This window comes from Ammospiza nelsoni, chromosome 1, assembly GCF_027579445.1.
Source record: "Ammospiza nelsoni isolate bAmmNel1 chromosome 1, bAmmNel1.pri, whole genome shotgun sequence".
NCBI lineage: Eukaryota > Metazoa > Chordata > Aves > Passeriformes > Passerellidae > Ammospiza > Ammospiza nelsoni.
The window spans coordinates 22,197,438-22,216,883 of record NC_080633.1 but is presented as its reverse complement, the minus strand read 5'-3'; the positions used below and the strand labels follow the sequence as shown (position 1 = coordinate 22,216,883).

At 38.4% G+C, this 19,446-nt stretch overlaps 1 protein-coding gene across 1 annotated transcript in view; it reads right to left on the bottom strand.

Moving 5' to 3' along the window:
- Positions 1 to 18,280, bottom strand: part of RUNDC3B (RUN domain containing 3B) — a 50,840-nt gene extending 32,560 nt beyond the window's left edge. Inside the window, exons 1-4 of the mRNA XM_059483752.1 lie at positions 18,095 to 18,280; positions 11,344 to 11,459; positions 3,159 to 3,292; positions 1,018 to 1,103 (exon numbers count right to left, since the gene is read on the bottom strand). Coding sequence (XP_059339735.1) covers positions 1,018 to 1,103; positions 3,159 to 3,292; positions 11,344 to 11,459; positions 18,095 to 18,198 — 440 coding nt within the window. The 5' untranslated portion in view covers positions 18,199 to 18,280. The remainder of the gene's footprint in view (positions 1 to 1,017; positions 1,104 to 3,158; positions 3,293 to 11,343; positions 11,460 to 18,094) is intronic.
- Between the last annotated feature and the right edge of the window lie 1,166 nt (positions 18,281 to 19,446).

Sequence of the window (19,446 nt, the reverse complement as noted above, 5' to 3'; positions counted from 1 at the left end):
AACAAACTACACTATTGAAACAGGGACAAAGAATGTACTACTTAACTACATAATCTGTGACCCTACTCTTCTTCATCTCCTCCTCAGAAACCCATGTGACTTTTCAGTTTGAAGCAGCATTAGTAAATCTTTTCCAGATTTTCTTTGTTTTATGTGTTTCTTGTCTACTGTAAATGCAAGCAAATCTGGGTAAAATAAGACAACAGGTTTTGAAACTGAAATGAAATGGGATGTTTACCCAGTTGTGTTTCAAAGTCAGCTTAATACTGGCAAAATATAGGGAGATCTCTGGACAAACAGTATTAAACAATATGCTAAATGAACAGAAGTTCTTATAGAGAAAACTCTTCTTGTTTTAATAGCCCATTCATTATGTCTAAACTTTTAGAGTTCAACACAAAGTACATGTTACAGATCCATTTGTACTCAGGTGACTTCATCAAAAATCTCTAAGACATACTTGTTATGAGATAAAACAGCATCTAATAATCACACTATCTAAAACCAATTAAAAACTGCCAGAGTATTGTCTATCACAAAGAATATTCTCTTCCCTGATTTTATCATTAGAAGCTAAAAAAAAAAGTCTGTTACACATTTTTTTATTATATCAAGAATCCTAGCTATGCCTGATCACTAATTCTGCTGCTTTACAGTTCTCAAGAGGTTTCTGGAATTGTCTTCCTTTTTTCTTCAAAAGATGTTCTATAAAAATTATTTTCCACTGAGTCTTTGGTCTTTCTATTAATTTTGAAAGGAACACTACATCTATCCTTACTACACCACAATTTCAGCTTTAGCTCCTACTTCAGAGAGGTTATCTTTGCTTCTGACTTTTCAAGAATTCCAGGCTTATTTCCACATTTTTTAAATCACGAGAAGATTTTCAATTTTCCAGTTTTACCCATGCTAAAACCAAATCCATACCAGCTCTAGATACCTTTCACTAGGTTATAGGTCTTTCATTAATGACATCCTTATTTACTAAAATATTGCAAAAATAAAATTCTTGAAGACCTGGTTGTTTTGAAGTCTCTCAGAGCTGTGGAAATGTATTCAGACAAATGTTTTTCCATAAGTGCTACTCTTATCCATGCGCGACCCTGCAAGACAAAACAGGTATCAAATATTTAAGCATTACAGAAAGAAACAGTTTTACACTCTGAAAACTAATACCTGAATAAATGACTGATTAACAAAAATAACATTAAACAGAAATAGTTGCTAGGATGTACTTCATTACAGCAATATCGAAAACAAAAAATGCATTCTTACAAGGACACAAAGTTTATTGTGAAATAAAGTCATCCAAAATTTTCAGGAGAGGGTGGAGGGTTTTTTTCTTTAATTATGTGCTCCAGCCTTTTGAAAAGCACATGTATGTGAGAGGCAGCAGATCAGGGCAGAAAGCTTTACATTTTAAAACCAATGGCATTGGAAGCATCCAGCTGTTTCCACAGTAAAGTGGCAGCAACTTGTCCTCAAAGTGATTCTCTGTGTTCATTCAAATATTTGAGGGATTTACATAAAAAAATGTGTTGTAAAATATTTTTTCCCCTCACTAACAACATGTACATAAAATAGAGACATGAAATCAAATCCAAGAGGCCTAAATCCTTCAGAGTTCAAAAGCAAAACTTCACTGGAACAGTTCCATAAACAACAGCAATACCTTTAAAAAATAACCCTTAGGAAAGCATGTTGTGCTGTGTTTGTAGGTCTGGTGCACGGGATTGTGCCTTACAAGGGGGAGACATTTCAATGGCTGCCACAGCTATGACTGTGTTTCTGAGAACACCAGGAACATTTCTTGTAAACCATATAAACTTAAAAACACTTATGTAAGTAGTAAGATGTCTTTATGCTTAATATATTTGGTGTTTACTGACATCTAGCTGAATATAAGACATTCTACCAGAACCAGCAGTAGATTATAATCCCACTTAAGGGTGACCTAACTGTGGCCTTCTAGGGAGCCTACAAGAAAGATGGAGAGAGACTTTTTACAAGAGCATGTAGTGACAGGACAAGGGGGAGTAGCTTCAAGCTAAAAGAGAGTAGGAAGATGTCTCTGCCCACAGCAGGGGGATTGGAACTAGCTAGTCTTCAAGATCTCAAACCCAAACCATTCCAAGATTCTATGAAATGATAAATAAAATTGCTTTCATAAATACCATCAGCACAGCAAAAAAATTAACATAGAAACTAAATTAAATCTCACTGAAATTAGAAGGATATTTACCTGGATAGCTGCCTTTATGTTGCATTTATTTAGAACATGACTGAAACCATGAAACCGACGATGCTGCTTAGCTAAGAACTAAAGCCTATGCACCTCCAGTGAAAGCAGAGCCAACTAGCACAGGAAAACCCTTGCTGACGGCTTCCAGGCTGAGGAGGACACTTATTTGGACACCAGTCAAACTGATGCACATGATGGGTATTTGTGTCAACATGCTCGCCATCTTTTCATATCCAGACATACAAAATACTCCCCTAAAAACCAAACACCATTCTCCACACTCACTGCTCAAATTAGGTTCTCTGTCTACTGTTTGGCATGAAGTATTCCACAGAGTAATAGAAAGCATTTATTTATTTGTAAGAATATTTCAGAAAACAGCCTTGCATCTTATTATCTACTGAATTTAAATATTCATATCTATCAAAATCTCAGAATTCAGAAAGATCTACAAAATAAATCTTAAGAGCTGATCACACCTATTCTATCAGTGCATAAATTCTACATGAAGTAAAATTACTAGAATGGAAAAGAAAAAAATCACCCAATTTCTACAATTTTAATATTTCTTAGGCATGTCCAGAAGAACTTAATTTCCCTTTAAAAACTGTGTTTTCAAAAAATTATGTAAAGTAAAAAATCTGAGGACAATCCTTTTATAACATAACACAATCACTGAATTGAGAGAATTTTTCATACTGAGTAAGAAATCTTAAAGGGAATGCATTTTGATTTAAAAGTGGGGCTTTTAAAAAGCAAATATTTACTAGGCACATTAAAAAAATTTGAACAATGAAAAAATATGTAGAGCAAGCTAAGTACTTTAAATAATGTAAAATAATGGTATTTTTACAGGTACAGAAATGTCAAAAATTACAGATGTAATAAGAGTCACTTTAGCCCTTCTCTTGCCTACCTTAGCTCTAGAAGAGCCAACATTCTCCATGTTCTCAATGCTGCAGATGCAGTTGTGGGAGACTTTTCGGCAAGCGACGCGAATGTAGTCCCAGAAACTCCGAGGGCTTTCATAGCCAAACCAGGAGATCTGACCTTCAATCAAAACACAAGACACAGAAAGATTTATGGACCTCCCTCTCTGCTTATTGGAGATAAATGGAATTAAATACTCCCCAATACACTGCCTTTACTGAAAGAATTTTATACAAACGATGTATAAATTAATTCCTTCTGAAAACTGACCCACAGATGCAAAAAAAGTTGCATTATGCAGTTCATCCTGGTTTAAAAGTGATGTACAAAGAGAACTTTAGGGTGGGCTTTATGTATATATGTGTATTTTCTTGGGTTTTTTCTTGTTTTTATGCTAAAATAATACCCAAGAGTCCTTCACAGAACTCTTCAATCACAACAGAGCACAAACTTGTGACTTAAAAATATGAGGCAAGAAGTATTTATTTATTTATGCTTTTTCTATAGGCAGCATATTATCACTAATAGAGTCAAGTAGAGAGATTTTTGTTCTTAAAATTATATAAATAAAAAATATAAAACACCTCTTTGCTGTGGTAGTGTTATCTTTATTTTAGGAACAGATTGTATTTTTTCAAAAGGTACTTTCATTTGAAGAGAAGCTGATGCATAAGCAAAAAAGTTTTGCAATCACAAATTCTTTTGAGCATACACAAAAGATTCCCTCAGAAGCTGAGAGAAAATAATTGAGCAGATCATTACCCCTTCTGGAACGACAACCAAAATCCCTCACATTTTTTTCCAGTTTGCTATGTATTGCACTTAGAAAATGAAAGGCAAAACTACATAACACTTGCAACATCACATAAATTTCAGCAGCAGCACAACAGCTCAACCCCATTTTTCAGAGGGAACAGCACACTGTTCTCACTTTGGACATACCTGCAAACAGGTATGGAAAAAGTAAGGTTAATATTGCCCTCTGGTGACTTCCAGCATTGCTATGTGCAAAATCTCGTCTCCATATAAAATGAGTTCTTTTTAAGCTGATTTTATCTTTTTTCAAGACTGGAATTGCACTTATGAAGCTTTACTAATGTATGAGAAAGATTTCTTACTCTTTTTCTGTAGAAAGCTCAGATTTCAAGAAAGAATATATTAGAGCGATACTGCAAATCATACATACTGAAAATAAAAGTCAGAATATGCATTTTTATCTGACATGACTAGATTTGCTTCAAGCATAACCAAAGTAGTATCAAAGGTCTGTCCCCTACGAGCTGAAGAAATTCAAGTGGCAGGTTCTTCTTCCCCTAGAGGGTGCATGTCACTCGGTGGTCCATCTGCTTCCTTGACCAAAGATACATTTATTAAATTCAAAGTATGATAAAAGACTTTAAAAACCACAAAAAAGGCACAAGCAGGAAGAATTCATATATAATAACCAATATGACAAAGAAAAAATAGAATTCCAAGGTGCCACAGTTACTGTAGTTTTAGATCTGCTCATCTCTGAGGACTAAAAAAAAAGAAATTCCACAAGGTAAGTGGAATTTTACAAATTACAATTTTTGTTGAAATGCCAAGTTTAGTGGACAGCAACAAAAACTCAACAGCATTTTAAGAGCAGAAAAAGCTACAGATATTTTTCATATTCTTCATCAAATCAAAAACATTTCTGCCCTAGAAATTGTATCTACAAAATTAAATGCAGTTATGGTGTAAAGATGACTTCATATCATCAGTTCCAGTTCTAACTAATAAAGGCAGGCATATGATATATTAACTTTGTGGGTTTTTTTCAAACTATCTTAAGAGCAGAATATATTTAGCAAAAAACAGTTTCAATCCAGTGTTTTGAAGCTCCTAATTCATGGCAATTCCTTTTACAAATGAACACCTGAAAAAGACATGATCATTTAAAACAAGAAATAACTTTACAACAGAATACCATACCAGCACTTACTTGGCTTACACTGATCAAGAAAGCCAGCTGGCCATAATTCAACATACTCTGACATTACAGTGGGCTCCCATCTCATTCCAGCTCTGTGAGAGGGTGCAATGGGTTTCAGACTTCAGCAGGAATTTTCTTCACTTGAAACTCACAGCCAGCTCAGCACCTTTTGTGAACCAAGGTCTCCTATATTTCACTATTCTGTTCCTACAACTTTAAATCCTGCCCACGTTCTCATAATTAGTATAATCTGAAAAAAACTTTCTCAATCTATCTATACACAGAAAAATGCTGGAAAAGACTGACTGAGAATAGTGAGAATGTATTTTAAGAAATACCAGAAAAGACTTTAAACTATAGATTTACTAAATTTTTAAAGCTTTCAGCATGTGAAATTTATTTGGCCCTTAACGCACTCAATGCACACAGCCACGAGAGGTCTCAAGAATGAGAAATGAAACAGCTCCCACTACTCTGCACGTGTCAGGCTTTGCCTGCAATACTGTGTCCAGTTCTGGTCTCTACAATTCAAGGGCAGGATCAGATTGGAGAGGGTCCAAAAGAATGTCACAAAATGTTCAAAAGGCTGTTAAACCTGTCCCATGAGGAAATACTGAAGGCATTAGGTTTTTTCTCTCTAAGGAAGAGAAGGCTCAGTGGGGGAACTCATCACAGTTCCCCAGTACTTAAAGAAGGTGAAGGCTCCCTCCTCACAAGGAGCCACACAGAAGACAAAAGGCAACACACACAAGTTGCACTGGGAGAGGCTGCATCCCAAGAAAGAAATTTTTTTACAGCAAGAACCAAAAGTCACTGCAACAACATCCCCAGTGAGGTGATAGAGTTTCCATCACAGGACGTTTTCAAGATATGATTGGACTGTGTGCCAGATATTCTCATCTAGACTCCCATCCCCAAATGATTGGCCAGATGATTCTCCAAGGACCCTTTCAACTTGGGCTGTTTTATTATTTCAAAATCATATCTAAATTTTAAAACATTGCAATAAAATTGAAAGCTAGTTTTAGTGTAGAACTTACATTCTGTCAAAGTACATCATAAGGAAAGAGGAAGTTTCTCAGCAGGGGCACAGGGCAATGAGCATGTAGTCTTTGCTGTGAAGTTCATATGTCACCTGAAGATGTAGAAGCTGACAAGGTATTCCAACAGAAATGATGTTGGTTTTGTCAGCCAAACAAAATTCTTAGGTAAACATGGAAGCTGCATATGTAATATTAAACATTGCTCAAATAAATTCCATTCCTGTCTACAGAACTGCAAAGAAAATAGAAACAAACTATGATTTTTTTTGCTTTCACCACATCTTTGCAAACTGCTGCATACCTACTTGTATCAACCCATTTCTGTTTCGACAACTTGACACAAACATCCACAGTTATTGCAGATCCTTTTCATGCTCAGTAAATTCTTCACAAATAAGATTAAACAGTCTGATCTTTATCCAATTACTGTCCAATTTAATTTACAAAGTTCCACAGTTGCAAAGAAGTAATGACTAGGATGTTCCAAGGTACAGACAGGTTTCTCCATATTTCACTATGTTATTTAGTTAGCAGCAATTTTTTCTATCCAATAAAAAGTAAGTTTTAGTACAACTTCTTGCTAACAAACTGGCATGATCTTTGAGGAATTTCTGAGATACCTACCTTTATTCTGAGCCTACAGGATCGGTCATTAAATACTTAGAGCAGTTCATAAACTCAGTCCTCCAAGACAATTACGAGTTCATTTACAATTTTTCTCCATACAAGAAGAATGAACTAAACCACAAATTACACAAGAGCTTTCCTGTTTCTTCTTAGTGAAAAAGAACAACTCAGTATATGTGTATAGATACTAAATCTAATAATAAAAGCTATTCTGCTAACAACATTATTGCCCTAAATAAAGGGCTACCACAGCAGTATGTTTATTTTGTCTCTTTAAAATAGTAGTGCCTTTAGTTCTTATATCCTTAACCTACCTTTTTCACTGCCATTATATCACCATTACCTAAATTATTTAATCCAGGAGACTTGTTTCTCTCAAGACAAGGAGCATTACAAGCGGCATTTTACTGACTCAAAGAACTCCTGAAATTTAGGAGTTACATAAATTGGATAGATAAAATCAGCTTCCATGGACAATCCTAGCAGAAGCTTTTGACATGTTTATAGTGCCTCCTGAACGTACAGGAAAATAGGTACACAAAGTTGTGAACATGTCAAAATAGCACAGCACAGCATATTTTCTGTGTCCTCATGGTGGCAAACGCAAGTAAGTGTACAGATAACAAATGTGTTCACAGTAACCACGATATGCAAAAATTTCACAAGTCACAAGCAAAATACACTAGATACATTTACACACTGACGCCTGACACTATTTCTAAACACACATACTGGCTAGCAGTTTGGATATCAAACATTTTTGCTGCACAAAGGGTATTACTGAAAACATAGTAAGGCAGCAAATACATCCAGGAGACTAGTCTTCAGAGATATGTTTGAGATTATGGCCATAGAAATCTACAATAGTTATTCATGTTTTTCAGTAATAACTCACTTAATACTAACTTAAAGTGATAAGAAAAGGCAGAAAAAATACAACCTAGTTATATAGTAAAGATATAATACACATAATTTTGAAATTACTTCAGGTTTTAAATCAGCTTGGATATATCTGAGATCAAATCCCAAGTACTGTTGTTGAACACCTTTGATGTCGTACCATTTCTGCACTACCTGATAAAAAAGACACTTACAGGAAATATACCTGAAAAATCTGTGGCCAGAAATGAAAACAAGAAATCACACAGATCACTACAAGATACAGCTTCATCTCCACAGTACAGAGTGGTCAGGAATGGAAAAAATTCCAAACAACTGTATGAGAAAAAAAATGGCTCCTGACACGATTCACCTTGCTTTAAAGGCTATCAAACACACGTACACAAATTTGTAAAACCCCTTTTAGGACTATAGGTCTTATTTGGACCTTCAAATACCTTGTCCCTGTATCCCTCCAAGAGTAACACTTAACCTCTGCTGTATTATAAAACCATGCACAAGCTTATTATAAGAAGAAATAAAAGTAATGAGTCACTTGTCGTTTTTTCTGTTACTACTTCTCTCCTCCGTTTTCAAGACTTTCAGCTGCCCTGTCCAGTAGTATCACATCTTGCCAGGAGGGATGTTGCAGTTTACTCCAATGACAAGAAGAACACATGCCTTATGAACTCCTCATTATAATCTTTGGTTGACTCCATGTCCTCAATACCTCCAGCACTTGTAGGAAGTAGCAGGCACGCTGCACACGTAGTGTTACACAGCACAGGGAAACAGCTCTCCCCTTTCCAGAGTTTAAGGCAGTCCCTTAAAAACCCGTTAGTACAGCTTGCTCAAACTCTCATCCTTAGGGCAATTCAGTTTGCTTTTACTGTCAACAGTGGCCCATTCCTGACTGATACTTATTGGCAGCACATGTAGTTGTAAGGCAGTGCCATAGCTTATTATGCTACCTTTTTTGGCACTATTTTGGTGCCATATGTGCCAAGTCTTCTGTATCACACAAACAGATACATATATTCAAGCAGCATTTACAGAACTTTTGTAGTGAGCTGGTTTGCTCATTTTACTACTAAGTAAATATCCATATGTAAAATATTCTTAAGAATATGAGCAGCTGGGCTAAAAAGTGCGTTCATGGGGAAAGTCATCAGTTTTCTGCCTGTTTGACTTCCTGGTCTGGCTCACTACAAGGCCCCAGAGCCAGGAAAGGTAAGTGCAAAGTCAAAGCTGGGCAGTAAGAGGGAAAATAAAAATCTGTAGCAAACTGCACTGAGTTTAAGAAATGTTATGGACTTTTTCACTACAACTGGACAATGTCATGAGTAATCTGTGACAGCCCTACTTTGAGCAAGTGGTTGGACTGGATGACATTCTAAAAACTTTCCAAAACTTAATTATTCAATGAGAGTGAATATAAAAAAAACCAAACCAAAACAACGAAACCACTCATGGTGGTTAAATAAAAAATGCTCTTTCATTACCCTTTTGCTACCGGGAACATCAGATCAGGTACCTACCAAAAATCCATTTTACATGGTCCTTGTGTTTCCACAACGACCATTTTTTCCAGAACAATTAGGAAGATAAGGCTTGGACAACTACTATTACAGAATTTTTAAATGCAATGGTTTTAGGAAAAGCATAAAATTCTAATCCTTGTAGCTGAACTCTTTTCCCTTTAAAATAACCATCCTTCTTCCTGCCATTTTGGGTTTGGATTTTTTTGTCTGGATCCTAATTAAGCATGAAACCAATAAACAGAAACCGTCATTATATTCCATAAAGACTACACTTTGCTCCTTAAAAATACATTAAATTTAACGTCAGAAGAGTTAGCAGTAAAAGTTTTCTAATAAGGCAAACTTCATACTTAATAACATAAAGTGTTTTTTTTTTTTTATTCTTCCTTCCTCACCCAGTACTTCCAAAGGAAGCTAAATATTAAGAACTGTTGTTTGCCATGGCATTAAAGTAATATACTTAAACTCTCAAATCTGGATCATCCATTTAGCTATAGTGCCATGAGATTATCCTGACAACTTTGATACAAAGAAGCTATTTATCTTACCATAGACTAACTGATCAAGTATGTTCTGCCAGTTTCAAAACACTTTATACAACTCACTGCAATCACTAGTTTACATTTAGTCTCTTCCTACTGACACTAAGTATGCATTCAGAATATATTAGTAAATTCCATCAATAAAATACAATTTCTTTCAAGCCCTGAGTTGTAAAATACATGCCCTCTTAAAATGTGAAGTGTCACAGTACATTTCTTATCTCAATTTCTGTCTTATTATTTTAAAATCTTTTAAAATTACAAGCAGTCAACTAGCTTATTACCAAAACATTCTCCATTTGCAACACAATCCACAAGTTCCCACCTTTTTCTGTAATTTTAACTCTGCAAACATAGAAAACTATACTAGCAATTACAAGGGGAAGACTGAAAGAAAATTTAGCTATTTGAATTTCTCTATTTCTTACTTGAAATTATTTTTTACTTGCAAATTCCATTTGCCAACTTGTCAAGGCTTCTTCTCTGTACTGCCTGTTCTGAATAAAAGACTGTGAAGCAAAAGAATGTTGGTGAAAAAAAAGAATTTACAATGACTTTTGTACAAATACTGCTGAAGCTGGAGGAGGAGGAGAAGGAGAAAAGAGAGCAATTTCCCTGCAGAGTCAAGCTGCTAAGTACCCATAATCACTCCAAAAATCTTTGTCACAATGTGACAAACCCTATGTTTCTACCATACTGTGCACCATTTCTTTCCTCCTCTGACAGAACCACAGCAGGTAGTAATTGTGCTATTCAAATGTCAGCCTACACACAGTATTGTTCACAAGGCTTGGTTATGAATATTAAAAAGTATGAAAATGAGTAGATTGTCATATTACACATCTATATTTAGATGATTATGATGTTCTTCATAATCCTCAAATCATTTCAGAAACTGTACACAGAACTGAGGAAAGAGAAGACTCATCCAAGGTCCTTTTCTAGTGACTGCTACTACTAAAGCACACACTGTTCTCTGAGCAAAGCAGCTTCCTCTAGAACAATTGGAAAATGCAAACAGACATTATCTGGAACTAGAACTTGATACAGGAAGAAAATCAACAACTGACCTTTCTAAAAAGCAATCTCTTTCAGGACATTCCAGCAGAAAAAACAGCTTCACTAAAGGGGTGGGCCAATAGAATGAAAGGACCTAAAAACAGTCTCTGGAAAAGAAGGCAACAAGAGCAAGCAAGGAAGGGAGGAAGAAATGGGAGCAGCACCAGATACACTCTGTAGCTCCTATTGAAGCAGATAATATAATTGTCTTTTAGACTCTTAGGACACAGCCTTATCATAAAGCAGAAAAGCAGACAGAGCTCAGCACCATGGCAACATTCACTTGCTTAATTACCAGCCCAGAAGGCTTCCAACAAGATCATTGGAAATATGTTTCACAGAAATAGTTGCTTTCACTTTTCCATAGCAATGCAGAAAATCAGGAAGGTAACAGCAATAAGACAGACCCACAAAGAAAGCCAATACTTTCCTTCAGCATCAAGGAGTTTGTACAGATGCACATTGGTTTTGTATAAACAAATTCTCATGGCAAAATCATCAATAAGGAAGTTAATTAACATACCTTTCAGTCGATGACTTAGAATCTGTTCCAGAATGGCTGCAAAATTATTAAATTCAGGGGAAGTGTCATCTATAGTTTCAAAACAGGAACGGTCAATCAGAGTTTTGACTGAAAACCTAGAGCAAAAAATATGCGACAATCATAAATTACATGAATAATTAGAGCTCCTCTACAGTAGGGCAGTAGTTTGTGTAAACCAAGAGGAAGGAACCAGAACCCACCTTGATGTATCAAGTTCAGTCACAGCAACAGGAACATACAAAATGTTCAGATATAGCATGGAAGTGCAATTGGCATTGTTGGTCTTAGGCATAAAGCCTTTAGAACAGAAAGAAAACAAAAATCCCCACCCTTTCCACACAGAAATGAGTTAATTATTTTTCTCTTCTCTGAACTATTTTAACACAGTTGGAGAAAAACAAGCACCCAAAAGCATCCAATATCAGTTTCTTTGTAATCCTAAACACAAACACTTTTGCTTGACATTTTGTCAGTGCTCCTTTTATTCCCAAAATCTATGTTCAATAATCAGAAATACAAACTTTATCCTATTATGAGAACACTAATTTCATCCTAATGCAAAAATAATCTAGACATATTATAAAACAATTAATTTTTATGCATTGTTAAATCTGCATTCACTTAGGCTGATTTCCCTGTGAATGAGGGTAATCCTTATTCAACACTGTATTACTTCATTATTATGCTAGAAAAGCTTTCCATTTCAATGATCCAACACCTAAAATTGGAAAGGCTGAATAAAGTCACTGTAAAATGCAGACAAGATGTAATTAGTCAACTGGCCAGCCTGCTGTGTTTAGTTACATTTATACAAACTTTTACTCTTATTCAGAGGATAGTTCAAACCTCAATAAATATGACAAAAAAATTTTTTTTTGCTTTCATAATTTTTTATCATTATCCATTTTTATTTTCCTTTCTTCAGCTTGTTCTTCCAGTTTTCAGTTTCAAGACAAATTTCTCAAACTTCAAGGTATTAAATCTGAAGCATTTACTATGGTTTTTTGCAACAATCTTATTTGTGTTAATAAAGCCATACTGCAGCCTGAGGAGATAGTTTTCACAACACCCAGATGTCAACAGTATCAACTCAGGATGTTCTCACTCTGCCTACTCCTCCCAGATCCCACACCTGAGCGAGCGCTGGCTTCCTCAGCTCTGCCACTTCTACTTTTTATGGTGCTCACTATGAACTGTTCTAGATTTTCAGTACTGGAAAGGAGGGGAGAAGTGACTCTTAAATACAGATACATTCATAAAAAAGATCCTTCACAGCATCTCAACACAAGCACTTCTATGGCACAGCTGCAGAAGCAGCACAGCATTATAAGCAAGGGCAGGAATGAAGCTCCTGACACCTGCAGTAGTTTGAAATGCTCTGCACTACAGCAGTACCTGCCTCCTTAGTGGAGCCAGCACAGCCTTCTGATGCACAAAACTAATGTGCTCAAACTGAACTGGCACACAGCTCAAGAGTTTCCACTCAATTATGTTTTACTCAGTAAACTTCTGAATAACAACTCCCTATTTTACCTTTCCTGCAGGCTCCTATTGTTGTAGAGTTTTTTGCAGAACAGGAATTAGGAGTGAATTAGGGTGGAGGAGGAAGCTTCTCCTGCAGTGCCAAATTATGACTCAGTTTTGAACTCCTCCATATTTTTAACCAATTTTGAGTAAGTGAGAGACATGCATGCCCACCAGTCAATGCTATTGACTCTTCTAATGGCAGAACTTATTGCTTCCTCAAAGCTATATCAGAGCTGAGAAATTTTTGATTAAAAAAAAAAGCGTTCATTTTGAAAAACAAATGCCTATAGCAATGCCATGACTAAGCTAATATTAACTGTAACAAGATGAGTCCTCCCACACCACGCAGGTCTGAAAAAGATCCAGTGCAGCACAGCACTCATAGATCCATACATAAGATAGACAGTGAGTTAGCAGAGTGATGTACTGCCCTGTATGCAGGAATATCACCATAAAACTCAGAGACAGGATCATCCATAAACTGCAAAATCAAGTAGAGTACAATATAAAGCAATGTCTACTTCTCCTGTATTCAATGTCATACTTGAAAGTTCACTAATTAATATTGTATAGAGTACCTAATCAGAAATGGAGATATATTCAAGAAGAAACACTTAAGAGCAATTTCACAAACACTTTAAAAATCATAGATAAGCTTTTTTTTTTTCATTTTAAAGCATTCTGCTACTCGACTGAAGAAAAAAATATCTAGTATTTAAAGAAAAAATACTAGAAAAAAATTTTTATATACCTAGGGTCTGATTATAAAAGGCTGTCTAAGAGCTCATCATCAAAATGGTGCTTTTTAAGTGCTCATATTACTCCCATAACATCAGAAATGTTAATTTTAATCTGTCTACTCTACCCTTTCACCAAAACCCTAAACTTTTATAGTCAACTTGGGTTAGACTGGCTTTTAGGAGAACTTAAAGGGAGTGCAAGTACATACTTACTTCTACAAACTAGGAAGATAACAGCACTACCAAGCAAAATTTGATTCACTAGAAACATTTTTTTGAGATTTAAAAAAAACCCTTTAGGCAAATACTGGTTTGCTACCTTTTTTTCTCTAAATACTACAAAGAGGCAAACATATTTAAGTGCAAATTAAAAGTCATGAGCACATTTTGCATATTAGATATTCACATTTCACCATGTTTACCATGTATATTGGAAAAAGGATTAAGGGTATATAGAAGTTATGCCTTTGAAAAAAGGTTACACTGTAAGCACTAAGTAAACAATTCTCCTCAGTCATTGAAGGTGTTTCCAGTGTGTGGGGCCCCAGACCAGAAATTCCACGCTCTTGCACAGTTATGTGGAGCCACATGGAGACTGAAAGCCAAGAAACAGAAGGTCAGGTCTAAAGTACACAAGGCTATGAAGAAAAAAGGTCCAAATAGCTCGAGCTGTTTCCTTGGTTCCCTGTATTGCTCCCATCTTCACAGAACCTCTAAGGCTGGAAAAGACCTTTATGACCATGGAGTCCAACCATTAACAGCACTGCTAAACCAGGTCCCCAAGTGCCACATCCACACTTTTTTGGAACGCTTCTGGGAATGGTGATGCTACCACTTCCCTGGGCATTCTGCTCCAATGGCTGACCACCCCTCCTGTGAAGAAATTTCTCTGAATACCCAATCTAAACCTCCCTTGTGCAACTTGAGGCTTTTTCCTCTCATCCTGTCACTTGCTACCTGGGAAAAAGCCCAAGCACCACCTCACTCCATCTTTTCTCCACTGGGCTGCCACAGCAGCACTGCACTCCAGAGCAGCAGTCTGCTTACACATCAGAGATTAACTTCTGAGGGGAGTGCAAGAGCAGATGAGTAATGTAGCTTCTCTTGCTATAACACCTGTTGCTTCAAGACTTTTTTAAAATAAGGTATTTTATCCAACATTTCTCATTGTGTTACTGCAACAGCTTTTACTCCTCAACTTTTATTACTTGTTTTTTAATGCAGTAACTGCAATTAGAGATTTCAATATCAATGTTTCTAAATTACCTTTATGAGCTCTGATGTTTTTGCATTATTACACGTTTTCTCTGCCACGAATCTACACTTGCTTGAGCCAAAAAGAAGATGTAGAAACAGTAACGTTCTCCCAACCTTAAAAAGACCTTATGAACTATGTAAGATGGAGACATTCCTGAATAAGAAAGACTTAAACCAATCTTTCTAGGGTACATTGTTCCACTACAACTTTGCAAGATGTGCAGAAGTCTCCCAAGTTTCTTGAATAACTCCAAACCAAAGCCAAACATTTTGTGGGTACATCCCACATCTTATTTCCAAAACAGCAGATTTTGTCATGATTATTTAGCTTGCAATTTGGGAAGTGTCATTAAAATACTATTTTAAAGAATTCAAACCATTACTATAGAATGATCCCTAAGATTATGAAACAATATGCCTTAGGCTAAACATGGCAATCATGAAACCAGACAGTTGAGCCAAGGGTCAATGTCACTGCATCAGGTCTTATGTGTATTAGCAAAATCACTGTTTTAAAAGCATATTTCCTAATAGTTGTTCAATTCTGTGTTAACAGTCTGTATTTAAGCCATGAATGTCACTTCTGAGGTCTGTCTCAGTTGTTCTGTGTCTATATGGATCCTATTGAAGACTAGATTAAACCAAGCTGAACAATCTATAACTTGTAAAAAAATCTCAGTGCCACTTACTGGAACATGAAAGGGATCAAACTTAAGGGAAAACAGGTAAGGGGAGAGAAAAAACTTAAAACATGCATTATGTACTCACAAAAGTCCTGAGAATTATTCCAATTTAAATCAGGGCTGTGCAGTTACAAAACCACAGTCATTCACTTTCACGTGCAATTGGTTTATGGAACTTAACTTTCTATGTCACTTTCCATGGCTACAGTGACACTCAACATTTCAGTGGAAATAAACTGTTCCTTCCAAAACTGTAAATATAAGAAACTATCCACATCTGCATGAGGAGTTAGATAACATCACTGTAAGAAAATATGAAAACCTTAAAGTCTGGTATAACTATTAAGTAAAAATATGCTAAATTGAAGCTTTGACAAAAATAATTCATTAAGTTATCAGAGACTGTTAACAGATGGCAACTCAGAGGAGTATCTTCCTTGTGCTTTTTTCCCTTCACTGGGGAACAGTCCATACCATCTAAATTTGATTGACTCAATTGACTGGAGCTATTTTTTACCAGAACAATTTCTTACTTTCATAGAATTCTGATTGGAAAGGACTATTATTTTACACTTTTCAATACTAACTTGGCTATTCCTAACAGGTAACACTTTTCTAGAATAGAAAATGTGTAATAACTACAGTAAGGCACAGAGATATTTTAAACCCTCTTACACTGGCAAAATAAAAATATAAATAAATGCACATACATCATAATAATGCAAATCCTTCCTCCTCAACATTTTTTCCAAATTCTTATGTGCATTCACAAACTGAGAACTTCCAGTTGTGTGAAGAACAGCAAAATTAAGTCGCTTTACTGAAAACAATAAAAATACACCAATCTCAAGCAGTTTCTGCAGTAGCTCTTTTTTTAAATATGTGTTTAAGTGAATTCTCTCAGATTTCTAGGCATTTTTAAATATATTACACCATCACTTCAACTTCAGGACAGGGACATCAAATAAACCAAAACCACCCAATGTAACAGCAAAGAGTACAGAAGAGTTCTTCTCAACTGGGAGGCAAAAAAAACCCCCCAAGTTCTGTAGAATACAATATATTTCTTTAAAAAAAACTGTTTATATCCTGTACAATTGTGTGATTACTTGATAAAACCAGTGTTTTCCTGAGCACACAGATTGGCAGTATCTGCATCCCTGTAAAAACAGCTGAAACTGAAAACTTCTACTTCTATTATTTAAGCTGCTTCAGCAGGTGTGATAAAAAACTTTTTAAACATTTTTTTTGTTGTGTATCTTTTTCACAGGTAGGAGTAGAGATAAGCATACAAGCCCAGGAAAAGACAGAATAGTGCTGATGCTACTCAAACACAGACACCATGACTGGAAGGAATACCGAAGCAAATTCAAGAGATGGATGATACAGTCAACCTTTGTAAAACCTGCTAACAGTATACCATAAGAAAACAAAAACCAAAAAGAGAGTGGAAAATATGAGGTTGTATGGGTTTTTAAAAACCCTGCTGCAGCATTAAGTGATGATGGTACAAAATTATCTAATAGTTGTCCTGTCACTTTAGTAAGGTTTGTGAGAACTAAAATTATGTCATAACACTCATGAATCTGTTGAAAACCTTTCCCAGACAATATTCAAATTACTTTAATAACGTCAAAATTGAGCAATTGAAACAAACGACCGAACGGAGCCATTGCTACCAGCATATCCACGTATTTAAAAGTTTGCCATGACGTTACAGGTCACTGCTGCACACCTGGAAATGCTGCATGAATACCACAGTGACAGCACTGGAAACGCTTAAATAGAGCGTCATAGAACTGCTATTAAGCTTGCATAAGCTCAGCACTAAGATGCTTAAAAAAAAAAAAAAAAAAAAGAACGAAAGAAAGAAAGAACGAAAGAAAGAAATTTGAATACAGTAGCTCTAGTACTGCAGATTTCCTGATCTAGATTTCGTAGATAAAAATATCCCGGAGCGCAGCCTCTTCGGGATGGTCCTGCGGCACCGGCGCGCTCGCAGGAGCGCTCGGTCAGCGGCCCGAATCTCTTCCCCTGGATCCATCCCATTAACTCTGATCCTCACCGCACTGACTCCGAACCGGACCCGCGGCCGGACCGTCAATTGTAGCGCAGCTACAGCAGCCGTGCCCGCACGAGTCCAGCGCAGCCGAGCGCTCACCCTGCCCTGCCTTGCCCCGCACCGCCTCTGGCCCGAGCACGCAAGCATGGTGCCGGCAACAAACCCGTCAGTCCCCCGCTTCAGAAGGGGCCATTGCCGCCCCGCAGCAGACGCACTGCCCGGCGAGCCGCTGCACTCCCCGCCACCCGGACACGCTCCCAGGAGCTGAGTCAGGATGGATGGAGGAGGCTGCTCTACCGGCACCGGCCTCCCTGCCCGGACAGGGCTGCGGCGGGGCCGCCCCCGCGCTCCTGCCCCCGACCCGCCTGTTCGGAGCGGGGGCGGAACGGGCCCCGCGGGCTGCGGCGGGAGCGAGGGGCACGGTCCCCTCGGGCGGGGCAGGGCCCCGGCCCGCGCCTCACCTGCACACCGTGATCAAGTTCCGCCTCTCCACGGCGGCGTTGCGGGACGGGACGCTCTTCCTCCGGGCGGAGATGTTGAGCCCCCCTAAGCCGAGGGACGCCATCTCCGCTGGGCAGGGCAGGTGGAGCCGCCGGTGCTGGCGCGGAGCCTTTGTTCCCGGCCTCCCCGCTCTCCAGGATGCTGCGCTGCCGCCGCGGCACGCGGACGAGAAGGAAGCGGATGAGAAGGCCCCCGTGCTTTCCCCGCTCCTCCTCCCGCCGCCCGGTCCCGGCGCGCCCGAGGCAGCGGCGGGTCGGGCGGGGATGCGCGGGGTCCCCCGGCGGGGGCGGCTCGGCCCCCCCGCTCCCGGCAGCCGGGCCGCCACAGCGCCGCAGAGCGCCGGCGCCGCCAGCCAATCAGCGCGCGCGGGAGCCGCGGCGCCGGCGCCGCCTGGCGGCGCTCCCGGGGGCGGCGGGCTCGCCTCAGGGGAGAGCCGCACCTGAGGGGGCCGGCGAGGGAGCCGTGCGGCTCTGCAAGCGTCCGTGAAATTGTGGTCTTCCTTTAATTGTTATCAGTTCTCTCCCTGCTTAGCCCGCTGGAGTCTCGAATGTGAGACCTTCCCTGGTTGTAGCTTTTAGAGTTTGAAATGTTGTCAGTCGTTAATTAGGATCATAGAATCACAGGGTTGGAAAAAACCTCTGAGATCGTTGAGTCCGACCTTTGAACACCACGATGTCAACTAGATGCCACTAAGTGCCGCATCGGTTCTTGAATGCCTCCAGGACGTGGCTCCATCACCTCGCTGGGCAGTCTGTTGCAGTGCTGGACAATGTTTTATGAAATATATCAGCTTTACAGGCCATGCTTGTGGGAATACACTTTGCCACCAAACTACGGCTGCCCCAGCTCTGAGCTAAGACACGCTTGGAAGAGCTCTGGCTACAGGGCTTTGGCTTGGCATCAGGACGCAGAATTGCGTGACGTTCATGTCACTGAAAGACAGGAAGACAAAGCACTGCAGAAGAAAGTCCGGCAGAAAATAATTGTGGTTTGTGGCTGTGAAGGAGTAGATTTGGCTGGTTAGCTGGGGAGGTGTGAAATGGTATGGATTAATTTGATTTGCTTCCTCTATGGGAGGAAGTTCCCTTTCAGCCTAAGAAAATAATTTTGTTTGATTTACAAACTTTATTTGTTTGCAATGAGAGTGAGTGGTGAAATAAATTGTGGCACAACTCTTCCTTCTACTGAGTTACATACATAATACTCCTAAATGGTTCTGTTAAATTCCAACCTACCCATTCCTATAATTGAAACATAAAAATTTCTGTTTACTGACATGCAAACCCCATTGGATTTTGGTTTCTTTGGAGAA